The 15,627-nt window shown below is 47.4% G+C and overlaps 1 protein-coding gene across 1 annotated transcript; it reads right to left on the bottom strand.

Annotated features, from left to right (window-relative positions):
• Positions 1–899: 899 nt before the first annotated feature.
• Positions 900–6,248, bottom strand: LOC144146467 (globin-like). Its single transcript, XM_077678417.1, has 2 exons — positions 5,787–6,248; positions 900–1,151 (listed from the first exon to the last, which is right to left on the bottom strand). The coding sequence occupies exons 1-2, from the start codon at positions 6,246–6,248 to the stop codon at positions 900–902; spliced, it is 714 nt and encodes a 237-aa protein (XP_077534543.1).
• Between the last annotated feature and the right edge of the window lie 9,379 nt (positions 6,249–15,627).

Genomic DNA, 15,627 nt, shown 5'->3' with positions numbered 1-15,627 from the left:
CAAATATTCTGACGACCGTAAGGCACATATTTAAGACGGCAATCAACCGATTTACGTCTTCATCTGTTGCAACATGGTATTTTGGTCCCCTCCAGTTTGTATAGATCCCATGGTGCACTTTCCCAAAGCAGCAAGACAAGCCCGGGCCACGAATGCGGCGGCTGTCGCTAGATTATCGCCTTAGGTAGTAATCAGGAATTGTTGCTTCCTGAAAGGGCTCGTAGCATATGGCGAATGCGATGACAGCTATTCTGTCTGGGATATGAAATAAGAGCAGCAATGTTGTAAACATTGTATTTTATGAATTATTTAAAAGCCAAGCACGCCTTCGTGAAAACGTTATTGAAAGGACAGATCCGCACTACAAACTACGCTTTATTTCGCATTGATGGCATTGACGGCGACGGGGATACTGCGCCTCTGTCCTATCAATATTTTTTTCCTGTAGTCGTGGTTGGCGCTTAAACCTTATTCATATGATGGGATACCAACTAGAACACATCGACACATTGAGTTCATTGTATTTTAGATCGATTACGACAACTAATGCTCCCTCGTAACATGTCATCGGGATAGTAATCGTGGCATGTGGAAATACAAAGTAGCTTTGTGATCCGTCAGAGTACGTTCGCGAAAACAAATTCTGATGGGTGACAAATCTTGCCATGTAACAGACAATTGCACTAGTAATAACTCTACGTATATTTTGCCAGTACAAACAATGAAGCCATAGCATGAAGCATCGCAGGGACGCAGACATGTAAGGAAAGCTTAGCTTGGGAACGAAGTCTGTTAGCAGCCTCACTCCAGCCAGCCGTCAAGTTGCCTCGGCAGTATTTTCTGAGCAGCCTTTTACCAAGGAACCGAATCGTTCCTTCCATTATTAGAGACCTCCGCGATTATTTGCCATCGTGCTTTATGGACTTTGGGCTCCCGACTTTTTTCGACCCTTCGGCAGCATCGGCGTGTCGCTTGGTGGTTGGGGATGTGGGCCGCGATTTCTTTTTGGACGACGGAGAGCCCGGTGTTGACGCTGACGATGCCTGCGAGCGATCGTCTGGCGAGCCCGCCGTAAGATTGGACGCCATGGAGGACTCAGCGCGCTCGGCGGCAGCCTGCGCGTACACGTCCTTGATGATGGCCACGAAATACTGCGGCAGAGACAAGAAGGGATAGAAATACATTTTATGCAAAGCTGTAGAAGATTTGGTGGGACGTTTTTGGAAAATTTTAGGGCTGCTAGTCTTTAAAGGGGCCATGAGGACAAAATACAAGTTTGTGTTATTCGAAAAAATTGTGTTTTATAGAGCTCCTAGCGCTTGTCCGGCAGCAAATGATGCCGTATTCACTGAGAAATTAATCAATTTAGGTTAAAATTTTGATTCTCCCGCGAAATTGTGCGTTTCCGGGACGTCAGCAATGAAGACTTAAGCGCGCGTATACAAACGGCTTGCACCGCAACATGAAATATCTCCAACAAACAGGGTCACGTAAGACAACGTCTCTTACGCCAATCGGCCGGTGCCTGTAAGGCAACTCGAAAGCGGCGGACTGCTGTGTAGCCAAAACAAGCATAGTCCGTTTCTATGTTTACGTGTGCTTTCGCAACTTCCACTGCTTATCCCCCGTTCTTACTGCTATAAATAGAATGTGGCCTCAATTTAAGCGCATATAGCTCGTTCGCCAAGCTTATAAGCTCTGCCTAATTTGCGTTTGCTTTTGCCAGCCTCCGGCAATCGCAGAACTGGCTGGTATGATATCCTTCGTTCTGCGGCGGGAAATAAGCTAGTCGGTCGCATGGCCATTCCCTTTTTTTACTATTTATAGAGGTTATTTGAGCGAACTGTGTGCTAAAACTGGTGTCAGTATGATTCTAACGAGGGCAATCTTTCGAATGAACCAAACTTGTGTTTTGTCTTCATGGCCCCTTAAACGCAGAGATCTCAGTCATCAAGTGCGAAAGCTGCGAAGCAGCACTTTTCTTTTATGTCAGGAGATAATATGAACAGTAGTGATGCGGCTTTCGTTACACAGTAAACTCTGCGAGATACATTTTTCCAAATTAACGACTCGCAGACCACCCAGTATTTATGGTTGTGTTCGAGGGCAACCGAGATTACGACAGCACTTCAGCACTTAGTACAGATTCTGAATGCGAAAACATGAATGCCCAGTTTTACCCCTGAGACGCCTCGCTTCCGCCTCTCTTAGGGTTGTACCACTTTACGCTTGAGACTCTTTGCTCTGCAAATCTTCCTGACGCCCTTAAAGGAGCCATGAAGACAAAACAAAAGTTTGTGTTATTCGAAAGATTTCGTATTTTATAGTGCCACCAGCACCTGTCCGAATGCGAACGACGCTTTATTCACTGAAAAATTAATTCATTAAAGTTAAAATTTTGATTTTCCCGCTAAATCGTGCGTTTTCGTGTCTGCAATGACATCCCAGGACCGTGTTTACCGTTAGTTAACCTAGATGGCGCCACCACATCGCGGCAAGCCGTTTTCGCTTTTGGTTTGTTTGAGAACGTATTCCTACCTGGCTTGTTTTGTTCATGGAGATAATTGTTTCGTGAAACATGGCGCTCGCTCTATAAATACGGTCACGTAAGACATCGTCGCTTGCCTCGTCAATCGGCCAGTGTCGTCTGAAACAACCCCAATGCCCCGCAGTCCTGTGCAGCTAAAACAAGCATAGTGCGCGCAGTACCGACAGCCACATACCCATCGGTGCTTCTATGTTTACGTGTGCTTTCGTAACTTCCACTGTTTGTCCCACCATTCTACGGGATTTAAAAGGAATTTGCCCTAAATTTAAGATCAAATAGTTTGTTCGGCAAGCCTATAAGCCGTGAATAATTTGCGTTTGCTTTGCCGCCCTGCACCAATCGCAGAGCTGTCTGGTATGACATGATGGGTTCTGTTGCGGGAAATGAGCTAGCGGGTCGCATGGCCATTCCCTTTTTTCCTAATTATGCAGCCTATTTGAGCGAAGTTTACGTTAAAAGTGGTGTCAGTATGATTCTAACGAGACAGCCTTTTGAATTAGCCAAACTTATGTTTTCTCTTCATGGCTCCTTTTTAATGGCTTCGTGATGTATCCACGGGTGGTGGCAAAGGGGCCGGAGGGAGGAAAGGTTCCCATGGGGAGAAAGGGAGGAAACGGAACGTGAGAGTGCGTGAGAGCAAGGAAGGAAGCAGAAAGCGCACTGGAGGAGGGGAGTAATGGGATTGGAGGGAGAGAGGTGAGTACGCTAGTTGAGTTATAACTGAATTGGGAATAAGGAGCGCTACGTGATAGGAGCTACGTAATGTGCCGTAAAGGCATACGCACCTGATTATCAGTCCTTGCTTGGAGCACTAGCTTTTTCCTTTCGCACAAGAATATTGAAGTTAAATCAGCCAGCAACAGTTTCCCCGTACATTGAAGGTACCAGGGCCAACGGCGCCGCGCATCCCCTGAACAACTTTCAGTGTAATATTGTACTGCGCAACTAGTTGCAAGAAAATTGAGCGAGCGCTTGCTAGGTAGCACGAGAAAGCTGCCGCGTCCCACAGGAGCTCGCGTTCCTTCCACTTTTCAATTTCTTGCCCTTTGAATTCTTAGGTGACGTTCCTTGAACAACTCGTAGTAGAACACTTGCCCTGCTAAGGCTGTATTCGGAGAAAAGGAGTAAAAACACAAACTGGATTTCGCCTCCCAGTTTGTGTTGTGTCTTTTCGTCTCCGCCCACGTTTTGCACAGCCTTAGCAGTGCAAGTATTCCAGCCCAAGTTCGACATGTACAAACTGGCCCAAGAAGGGCTTTATTTAACCGGTAGTCCTCATAAATGGAGAAGAGGGAAACCATGACGAAAAGAATGAGGGGCGGAGGCTTAACGGAGACTAAGTGCGCATACTCGAATGCTGAGTGCACAATGGGCGTGTAACAGCAGGGATGCGGTCAGAGGAGTGAAGAGAGAAAGATGTGCTCCCGTGTAATTTTAGTCACTCGTAGCAGCCTTACACAGCACGGCTGGAGCTCACCGCCATTTCTTGTGCAGTTTATGCACCGTTATCTGTTTATGCACAGATCCGGACTTCGTGAATGCTGTTGCATCAGTTAAATGACACCGCCTGTTAAGTTCGGGAAGCGCACTTAGCTAAAAAGGCTTGCCTGCAGATACTTTTTCTCCTTTTTCCATTTTGGTTTGCATGGTCGTAACGTTCAGTGCGCCGCTGTACGGGTGCTTCTTGCTTGTTATTGTGTTCTCCTCGAAGACCTGGACGTCGCGCGTCAACTATACGCGGAACGATTCCGGATGAGTTGATCAAGAGCGCAAGGCAGACGTACACAGGACGCGGAAATCGTATCTTTTAGCTCATATATCTCCTATGAAGCTCGCGCAATGCCTCTGTCGCGGTTGGCCGGTTCAGATTATTCAATTGAGCGCCTATATTGTAATCGGTCATGGTCAATTATAGCCCCTCTGCAGAAGAGAAAAAGGGAATCGTGCGGGATTCGGGATCTACTCGAGCCCTGATCTGTTCTGTTGTGTTGTTCAATTGTAATTGTTGTTCTACTGCAGTAAATTTCAATTGTAAATACTTGTAATAAACCTATAATAAATTTTGGAATCAATTCATTTCGCATGTTGTCTGCCAAGCGCCATCGATGAACGAGAGATCTTCATGTATTTCGAAAGACTGATCCTATTATCACATCGACGTTCAACTTTCCGCTCCCTTAGCAAATAAACTCACAACGCGCGAGGGTCTTCTGCAGGGTGCGGACGCTGCTTCAATGATTCCCAACCCCATTAGAGATACTGCCAATGCGGTCAAACTGGTCCCTAGTCCATTACCCTGTCGACATTTCACGACTGATATGAAGCCGAGTATCAATAACATTATGACTTGCGCCATCGTATCGCATGTCGCAGCAGGGCTATTTCTATGGCTTGAAATTATGTCACCGTCTTTAATGACCGCGAATTCTGCTTTTCCTATGGAAGCGAAAATGCCCGTGTGTTTGAGACTTCAGCGCACGTAAAGATCCCCAGGTGGCCAAACTTAATCCCGAGACCTCCACTACGGTGCGCCTCATCGCCTGTGTAGCGTGGGCGCGTGAACTCATAATCAATCATCAATTGACCGGGAATTCAACGCACCTAAATCCGGGGACGCATTCCTGCTCGAATCATTACACGCAGCATTTTGGAGTTATGGTTGGCGCGATGCATGCTCTAGTTGTCAATCAATTTTACAAACTTCGATTCTTGGAAAATACCTGACAGTTAAAGCTAATGCCGCAACTCCCATTACTCTACGGAATTAGATAGAGCCACGACAAGCCAGTAATTTCCAAGGATGACGTCACTCGATCAGTGCCTTGCGGTCGCGAAACAATGTCGAGCAGTAAGTACTGTCGTGCCTTATGCTGACAACTAATCCCGGTAATCGTCCTATCCCTTCTCAGTCACCACTGAATTCATGTGTTGTATTTACATAGCGTAATGTAGCTTGTCTTTGGCTTCTTGGTCAATCGAAAAGCAGACAGCTCTGCGGCCTAATTTCAGGTGAACACAATCGGCTACTGTATCAAGGCAGTTCGAAAAACGCTTCCGAGGTATACGAAATTATGTATGCATGTCGCATATGTGCCCCGTGCCACCTGTCACCAATTCTTAGCCACATACTATCAGGATATGGGTAGTCTGAACTTGCCCTGATTTCGGGCCAGCGAATGCATACGTCATCGGAGCCAAACCTGGCAAAATCGCTCCTTTGCTCCAGCACGCATCTCACCATCAGGAATTTCTCCCAGGCTTCCACGGCGGCGGGCGTCATGGAGCGCTCCTCCTTGGCCTTCAGTACGCCCACCATGACCTCTCCCATGACCTCGAAGTGGGAAGGCTTGACGCCCTTGCGCTTCAGGTGCTCTCTGGCATTCTGGCGCGCCAAAATCTCGAACTTGGCCGGGTCGCCAAGGCTGTCCACGAGGGCAGTAATGTGGTAGCCAATGGCACAGCCATGCGCCCGGAACATGGGGTCGTCCATGAGCGCCGACACGGGCTTTCCCTTGAAGTGGCGGAACATGGACAGGAGTTCTGGGTGCTTGATGAACAGGGAGAGGAACAGCAACACCCCGTACTCTCGGTTGTTGTCGCAGAACTTGTGCCAGGTGTCCTTGAGGAGCTTCATTTGCTGCTCCGTCATGCCGCTATGTTCGTCAGGAATATCCCCTAGCTTGCGCGAAGCGTTGCCCATCGTGTCGACGTGGCTCTTGTGATGCTAGTCTTGCTGTGCTCACCTGGTTGGGCGTGCAGTTTGATTTTTCCTCTTCTGCTTCTTCTCCATTTGGTAATGCCACGTACCCACCGAGGGGAATTGACCATGTCTCGTGGTTTATCCAATTATTGTAAAAGTATTCATTAGAATTAGGAATTAATGATGTATAATAAAAACACATACGCTCGTTAGGTGAAGGGCAAGATAAATAATTGTACGAATCAGCTAGCTTATAAGACTTCCGGTAGACATGGTGTATTTGGGAAAAATGGTGAGAGAGAGAGAGAGAGAGAGAGAGAGAGAGAGAGAGAGAGAGAGAGAGAGAGAGAGAGAAATAAACGTTTATTGTCTAAAAAGAATAGCTAGGACTTCGTCCTTGCCGGTCCGAGGTGGTAGGTCTCCTCAGTCCAGGAAACCTCTGGCGGTGGCTGCCGCCTTCGCCCAGTTAACCAGATTCTTCTGGTTCTCCGGATCCTCGTAGAAGAGCAGTGCCTCCCACTTTTCAGCAATGTCGGGTTGACCGGTTGTATGTGTGGTTGCAATATCTTGTGGTGCGGCAGTCAGGGTTGTTGATGATGCTTGGCTATCCACAGGTGGGTCTGGGCGGCGGTCTTCGCAAGGGCACTCCAGGATCATGTGCGGCAAGGTGTCGGGTATGTCGCAATAAGGGCAGAGATACGGAAATTGCGTGGGATAAATGCGGTGCATGATTATTCCGTGTGCGTATGTGTTTGTTTGAAGGCGACGAAAGATTACGCTTTCTGCCTTGGTGAAGGAAAATTTGTTTGCTTGCTTTGTCAAGGCTGCTACCACCTAATGAAAGATGAAGTTTTTAGCTGTTCGAATGGGACAGCAAGGAAACATTTTCTTTTCTTTGTGAAACGGCGACATCCAAACAAATAGTTTTCTAATGATTCGGGTTGATTACAAAACAAGCATGCATCTGTTAATGTCAATCATGACTTGCTCAAGTATCTGTTTAATTTTGAAAGGCGGCACCTCGTGGCTGTGGATGCCACTTCACATTGGCGGGAAACACAAAACGATGAATTCTACTTGAAGTTATCGTGGGCATACTCTGTTTATCGACGATACCGTTGGACCGCCCGCTGAGCAAGAAATATCTACGAAGACGTGACACTGTTATAGTTGTCAGATTTGGACATACAATTAGTACAGGACTAGCTCAGGCGAACCCGCTAATGAGTCCGCCCTTTCATTGAGCAGGATACCTGCATGTCCAGGCACCCCCACAACATGTACAGATACGATGTGAATTGGAAAAAATGGCGAAATGTTTTAAGATGAATAGGTTTTTTTAGATTTGACAAAGGCAGTGCAAAGGGATAGCGAGTCAGTTATAAAAATTACATACGATACAGAGCTAGAGATTCTTTTTATGACCAGAGCCATGGCCTGTAGTTCTGCCTCAAGTATGTGAATGTAATCGCCAATCGAAAAGAAAAACTCAAATCTATATCAGGAGAACAAAATCCAACCAACGATTTAAATTAAAATTAATGGCAATAGCAACATCATGTGACAACAAAGCAAGCAACAAAGCAAGAAACAAGAGCAGCATTCTCTTCTAAAATGTCCTGTAGGATACGTGGCGAGAGCAGCTTGGCATTCTTCGGGAATATATTTTCGACAGTAATCTTCAATAGCTTATCCCCGGCAGATAATGGTTTAATAGAAAAGAAGTCAACGCCAATACAGGAAAGAACTGAATTGACAAACAGAAGCGGAGGGCGTGGAAACCTAGGCCATGGCGTCATCAAGAATGCAAAGGGTTTTAAAAACATGTCCCTCTTTTGACCACTTAGGGAGCTTATCATCCTCAGGTATGTTTTAACGCGACAGCGTTATTAGGCTCATTTTTCGATTCCCCAGAGGCTCCTAGCCGTCCGCTATCAGCCGTGCTCATCAGGCGTCCACGGAAATACGACACCACTGCCACCCGGAAGCTACAACTTAGGCAGCAAGATTCGAAAGCTCCGCTGAACCTGTAATGTGGTGCCATAGAGTTTCTCAATATCACCTAGAGCGGAAAGTGTCGCTGCGATCGCACGCCGCAATGGGGAATGGTGGGTACTGTGGGAATCGTATTGGCAGCAAGTGGCTAGTACAAAGAGCTATGGATTGGGCTTCTCGCCTCTGAAATGCTTGTTACTTCTTTTTTCGGTTTGCTTTTCCGTTATTGGGATGCCAATTTCTGGCATTCAATGGCTATCACATATATATCTAAATTACAGCATGATTAGCACTTAACGCATGTGCTTGCGAGAGCGGCGAGTTTCTTAAGATGAGGGGTGACCACATATAGTGACGGCGACAAGCGACGCCGAAAACGTAACTCAAAAGGTACAACAGCAGAGTGTACTGGTTGACAGCGACAAGCGGAAAAAATGACACCATCTTCCCGTAGGGGAACCCTGAGTAGTATGCAAAGCAGCCATGGGGCCGATTCAAGTGCCCATTGGTTTTCAGTTCATCGTTTCCGTTAGGTTGAGGTATGTAGCTACCGTTATATTTACAGTTCGGTTTCCATGGTAACTACCACACTTTTCACTTGCCGGAACTACGAAATGGGAAATTGCGTTGAGCCCATGGCTGTTTCGCATACTACTCAGGGTTCCCCTGCGGGAAGATGGTGTAATTTTATTAGATGCGATGTTGCTATGTCCCTGCCTTGTCGTTGTTGCGCCGTCCACACCCCCACTACGCATGCTCAGCTTGCTGAACGCTCGGTGGTGTCTTACCCTTTAATGGCTCCTGGAGCGACAGTGTTACCGGTGTCTTCCTGGGCCGGCCCGAGATAAGCCGAGCATGCGCAGTGGGGGTGTGGACGGAGCCACAACAAGGGAGGGACATAGCCCCGACCATTAGATGCTGGAGTGGCAGTGTTGCCGGTGTCTTCCTGGGCCGGCACGAAACGAGCACGCTTCCCCTTGAAGGGCTCCTGGAGCGGCAGTGTTGCCGGTGTCTTCCTGGGCCGGTGGATGGACGGACGACGGACGACGGAGCCGAGAGCAAGAGATGCTTCGCATCTAAAAAAATTAATACACTGCCGCCAATATCCTCTGTACTCGTCACTAGTCACTCGTCGCTACAGTTCACTGTATCGCCGCTGCCGCTCGCTTGTGGGCTGCTTCTGGCCGGCAAAAAGCGAGCGAGGGTCCCAGCGGCCTGTTATACCGCTTCATACCGCTTGCCGCCGCTGCCCACACTACAGCGACTAAATAAGCTACGCTAGCCCACACTATTCTGCACACATTCAGTTACGATTTTCGCGTCGCTAGTCGCCGCCGCTGCGTTTACTTACCCCTTGAAGCATGCACTGCCTTGGTCAGGCGCAATGAGGCAACATACATAGCTACTCGACAAGCCAGTATTTATTTGCCATTTAAAGCATTCATGCAATTTCATAATGCTTTGTGCGCCTGCTGGAAGGCTTACTTGCGGTAATAGTCTTCGCCTCTAAGTTTATTTATATCTGCTCGGACAAAAATAAATATGATGCGATTACATCATTGTTGCATCTCTATGTTGTATCGGCTTCGCCTGCCAAAACGCGTAGCATAAGATAATAATACTGTATTGAGAGGAAGCAAGAACACAGCTTAAGACAATCTAAACATTTTTTTTCAGCTAAATATTACAAAAAATCGACGCAAACCTCACCCAGTTTGGAGTATGTAATAATTTCAAAATATATCCGGGATGGCCCGCGGTATCTGGCGGCGTGAGCCAAAGGCAGGACTTCTGCTTTTTAGATGCAGAGCATCTCATTCACTCGCCTTGTCCCTCCGGCGTAGTCGTCGGCGTTGTCCGCCCCTCCCCCATTCTCCTCGCCGCGCCAGCTGCGCTCTCCGCCGCTCACCCCTCTCCTCTCCCATAGCGACCACTCTCTCGCGAAGGGCATTGGATTGGATTCTATTGGATTGGCTTGGATTGCATTGGCTTGGCTTGGCTTGCATTGGATTGTATTGGATTTGGATTGGATTGGATTAAAGTGGATTGTGTTGGATTGTGTTGCGTCATAGCCGCGGCAGACGCGCTGGGGCCGGCGCATGTGCAGTACTCTCTCTTCCGCGGTTTCCTCTCCTTCGGGCGCGCTGCGCATATAACCGGTGTGCCGTTCTCCGGCGAAGCAACATCCACGCTTGGCTCAAACACCTAGAGTCCACGCCGCTTTACAAGTACGCCAACGTCGTCATCGACTGGGACCGGCTTACGCAGTCCCCTCAACGTTATGCGCGCTATAAAACGCGGTCCCTTCGCCGCTCCGCCTATGCGTCGCATTACACAGGGGTTCCCGCGAGGGGAGGTGGGAGTTTTCGTCTTTTTTTTCTTTGTAACCCCCAAATTTGTTTTGAAACATATCCCTCTAACACAGTGTCTTATACAAAATAAAATTATTTAACAGCGGCACTTTTGGCAGCAATTTTTTAAACAAAAACTCAATTTGCATGGCCACAAAGTCGTTGCCAGCCATGCAACGCCGAACTTCCGGCCGAACTACAGAATATGGCGGCACTCATGGATGCGTAGCCGCTTTTGCCGAACCACGTTGACGCTAGCGCCAGATTCCTATCTAGGTTAGTTAGTGAGAAACTCTATGTGTGGCACTACGGCTGCAGAAGTTTGGGAAGGAGGACAATGATACAACGTCGGATACAAAAGAAAAGACACGCGTTTTCACCAGGGACCGCGCGTGAAGTTTGTTGTATGCCCAGTCGGTGACAGCATGCTCGGCAGACACGGTCTCTAGCCGAGCCCGCAACTTACGCTATCACACGAAAGCGTGTTTCAACCAGAAAATCAGTAATATATATTTCCGGTAATTCATGGCCTGAAGCTACTCGTGGGCTGCGTGGCATGTCGTAGTGGAAGTCTCTGGAAGAAGTTTGACCAGTTTAGCATCTTTAACGTGCGACGAAATCTCGTACACACGGGCGTTTTTGCTTTTCGCCTCCATCGGAAAACCGGCAGCCGCGGCCGGGGATTGAACCAACATCATTGGCCTCAGCAGCGCAAAGCCTTATATACCCACTAAGCCACCGCTGTCACTTATGCCGCACCAACATTGGGTGACCAAGTTAAACAACAGGACAAGGCATTAATGCCGGTCTCTCAGAAATCAAGGAAGGCATGGATCATAAGCGGAAAATAGCTAAAATTATGCCCACTACATAGCGTCTAATCACATAAGTTTTCAAAATGCTTTTTCAATATTCCCCCGGTTATGTCTCCGCGGCAAGCGCGGTTTGGTAAACTACTACATGGTGCCACGCGGCAAGTTTAAATCACCCTAAAAATAGGTACGAATATCCTCCCAGAGAACAGCCACGTAAGAAGGCTCGGCGGGGTTCTAGACAAGCGGGTAGTTCCAAACTCACAATCGCTGAAAACAGAAAATCTAACCAATTATTGCAAACAAGCAAAACGTCCAACCAAAAGGTGATCAAGATAAAGAGAAAAAACAAGATTAATGCAACCACTTATCATGACCAGAATATTGCAAAGCCTGCCCTACCACAAATGTACCCGCACCAAAGAAAGTGCAAGAAACGCCATCATTAGGGCAACATATAGGGCAGTTCTCAACATCGCAATTTTGACCGTGAGACGAACTAACAAAGGTAACAGAATGAACAAGCATATACGGGTCTAGAAGAAGGGATGGCCGATTACTCGATGGAGGGATGAAACAAAAAATCTTTGGAGCAAGGAATGGACTTGGGAAGCACAGGACAGAAGCGGCTGAAGGTCAATGGTATTAGCCTCCCCCTTCAGTCGTCATAAATAGGATTTTGGTGATAAAGACGATGAATAGGTGCTCAACTCGTGCCTTCCTACCGCATTTAAAGAAATTGGAGAAACCACTCTCCTGGCACCAAAAAAGCGGATGTAAAAAATGGCTAAATGGCAAAAAAGCGGTTGTAAAAAAGCGGATGTAAAAATGGATGCTGGCGAGGGTACGGACTACGGGGACTCGAAATGACATCTAAGGTGCGCCCCGAGTGATATCTGAGTTCCGCCCCGACCATCGATTTTAGCCGTAAGTTGGACCTTGTATATTCCCTAAATGAAACTGCAACTCACGGCTCAAATCGAATTTTCTTTGATTTTCGCTTGATGTGGGTGGGCGCAAGGATGGACGCGGACGGACATTTGCAGGTCCTAAGGTACTCCGCACCGTTAGAGGCGAGGGAGTAAGCTGTTTGACTGTCGGGTACTATACTAACTCACGGTCGTAGCCAAATGGGTAAGACGACTGACACTAAAATCTGTCCGGGCTACCAGACACAGGCTCGAATCCTGACGGTGACTGTGATTTTTTGCGATTGTAAATGCTATGCGCACGGTTGTAAATGCTATGCGCACGGACGTGGACGGACACTGTGCTAAGGTACTCCGCACCTAAAATGAAAACGGGAGAGGCCACCATACCTCCTTTGGAAAGGAACCAGCACTCGCAAACAGGCACCCCCAAACAGAAAAGACAGGCAGCCCCCCCCCCTCCCCCCCACACACACACTTTGAAGCGAAACCACTGCACGCCATGATAGATATAGCCCCAATCTAGCGACCCCGCACAAAAACTCTCCTCTACCAAAAATATGGACGCGATCCTACACAAGAAGGGACGGTATGGCAGGCTTAAGTTCATTCGGGGAATGTTTCAATATCATGAGACCGCAGTATACACCGACCCCGGAATGTACGAAAGCACAAGGCCCCAATTGTCGTAGTTGACCACTCTGGTAATCTTTGGGACTGCATGACCCTGCAACATACATGAACGAAGAAGTAAAAGCAGGAACCATCCTCTTGGCAATGGGAATAGCGGAAGTATCAAATAGAAGCGTAACATCATTACAGACTCACAAAGGACATTATACAGTTTTCTCAAGGCAGAATACCAAGCGCTTCGGTTAGGTGTTCCCATCCATAATGCATAAAGTTAACAACGTTACCTGGACAGCCGGACCCAATGGTATGGAAACGAACGACGCACTGTGCAAGTGGCACGCGAACTCACATACCGTTCTCCTTGTGACCACGACTACTACACTGCCTTCTTTGAAAAACGCAAAGAACGAATCCTCACCCTATGCCTAGGAACACAATCTTTCTCCTTGAAACAACCGAGGTCTCAATGCCGAAGAATCACAAGCTCTGTGGACGAAAAACCAACACAGTTATGTGAAACTCCATGTGCGTTAAGGTGTTCGGTGAGAACATTCAGATATTAACTTAAAACTGCTAAAATAGCGGAAACATCCACCTTCTTGCACGAACCTAGCCATGTACGAAGATATGGCCAGGGGAGAACAACTCAAATATAACATATTCAACTTCTTTGAGGCATGGGAGGCAGATTTGACCAGCTCGTTACCTCAAGATCAGCGCGACCTGATTGAGAGGGCAAAGGAATAAGCTGCTGCATCTGGTGCTGCATCACTCCCATCTATTTACCCCATTTTCCTAAACAACAGCTATCCCTTCCTAAAAATCTCTCCCTCTCTCTCTCTCTCTCTCTCTCTCTCTCTCTCTCTCTCTCTCTCTCTCTCTCTCTCTCTCTGAAGAAAGCAAAATTGTTCAGCCCGGCCTAGATGCATCACAGAATAAACATGTTGATACACTGACACTGACGCCTCCTCGCTCGAACTGACCAACACTCGCATTTGCAACCTTTAGCGCTCACATTTTAAGCCACAGTATCGCACAAAGGCTTTGTCTCTTCTGGGACACGGCGATTAAAAACCCTGGTTGTTAGTCTTTCTCTTTTCAATAAACTTCATACTTGCGAAGCATAGATCGGAAATGCAGCAGCTCCGTACGAACACGCTCCGTGTAAGTCGAAGTATCGCTATCGCGCCTTACATCTTAGGATACAAATGTAAATGTTTCGGCAACTTTTTTACTGACAACAGTTGGAATCGCGTCTCTAATAGTGGAACAAAGTGAAAAGCCGGGCTAGTTGAAAATGGTTCATGACTGGAACTGCGCACAAAAAACTGGACCAAGGGATGAGAACACGCACAACGCAAACACAACGCACACACAACGCTTGGCCCAGTTTTTTGTGCGCAGTTCCAGTCATAATGGTGGAAGGTGCGCCTCTAGGTACAGCACATGTAGGTAACCAACATAAGCAACCCAACAAATAAGCGCAGCGCCCGTTTTTCAAGCAAGAAAAGGGGCCGTAATTTATTTGCAGCAGCACTAGAGTAGAGTGCATAGAAAAATTCCAGGATTGGACGGACGTACAATTTCTACAAAATTAGCAAAGTTTATTGACGCATTCCTGATTGGCTGTGACCAAGCCTTCTGAGTCTACCGAGAGCCCGCACTCTTTTTAAAAGTACAGATTCGATGTGGGAGCACCAACTCAAAGGGGAGTCATACTAAGGTGAAGGTATTTCAGTGTATTCACTTGCTCAATTATTTTATTTTCCTGTGTCAGAGAAATTGACGCGTCGTATTGTAAAGAAAAAAAACTAGCAGGTAACATTTTTTTTACGTTTAGAGCTAAGTGAATAGTTTGGAGCCATATAGTCAAAGTATCGAGATAATTTTGGAACAGTCGGTGAAGGGACTGGAGTTCGTTATCACATCCACAGAATGCCATGTCACCTGCATAAACATAGACAGTTATTTCCGGGTGACGAGGGATTGAACTAAATAAAATGTTGAAGATAACTGGGGAGGGAACTGATCTTTGAGGGACACCTCTGGTCTGGGGAAAGTAGTCGGACTTGAGTCTGCCATCTGTGCAAAAAAAATTCGCGCCATTACATCTCTCTCTCCACTTACCCCTACAACTGCCCTTCTTGCTCCGTCCCAAACACTACCTATCACCTGGTCTGGGAATGCCCCTACGCGCCAAACCCCCTATCTTCCCCATCCCCTGAGCAGTGGGAGCGCGAGCGGGCCAGCTCACGGTGCGAGGACCAAGAACGCCTCATCACTCGCGCCCAAGCAGCTGCGCCAGCTCGCGGCTATCTGGACTGAGAAAGCCACCCAATTTTATGCTCAATAAATGCTTTCCAATCCAATCCAACCCTTGTAAGAACTCCTCACCCATGCTATAATGTATAAAGGTACACTACAGGCCACCAAATGGCGTGTCCTTTTTCTTCTGCTCCTTAGTTATGCTTGTGGGAATGAGATATACCCATAGCGGTGGATTGACCAGGGCTAAAATCCAGTACGGCGGGGTCCCCTGTAAGTACCGTCGCAGCGTGCGGAAACCCACCTTTTGTTTTCCTTAATCATGTCAATTGCTCGTGGGAAACTTAGGCCGTTCCCAGTAAAGCCAACGCTATTTTTTTCCAATTGCTAAATC

Source organism: Haemaphysalis longicornis, unplaced genomic scaffold (genome assembly GCF_048455015.1).
Source record: "Haemaphysalis longicornis isolate Haplotype H1 unplaced genomic scaffold, Haemaphysalis longicornis Haplotype H1 scaffold_7, whole genome shotgun sequence".
Lineage (NCBI taxonomy): Eukaryota > Metazoa > Arthropoda > Arachnida > Ixodida > Ixodidae > Haemaphysalis > Haemaphysalis longicornis.
The sequence above is the reverse complement of the archived record's forward strand: the minus strand, read 5'-3'. Positions and strand labels throughout refer to the sequence as shown.

What these genes read in the sequence shown, in the direction of transcription:
- LOC144146467 (XM_077678417.1), bottom strand. Translation starts at nt 6,248, where the DNA reads ATGGGCAACGCTTCGCGCAAGCTAGGGGATATTCCTGACGAACATAGC. An exon ending in CCTGGGAGAAATTCCTGATG is followed by an intron (nt 1,152 to 5,786) that starts GTGAGATGCGTG and finishes TCTCTGCCGCAG; the next exon opens with TATTTCGTGGCCATCATCAA.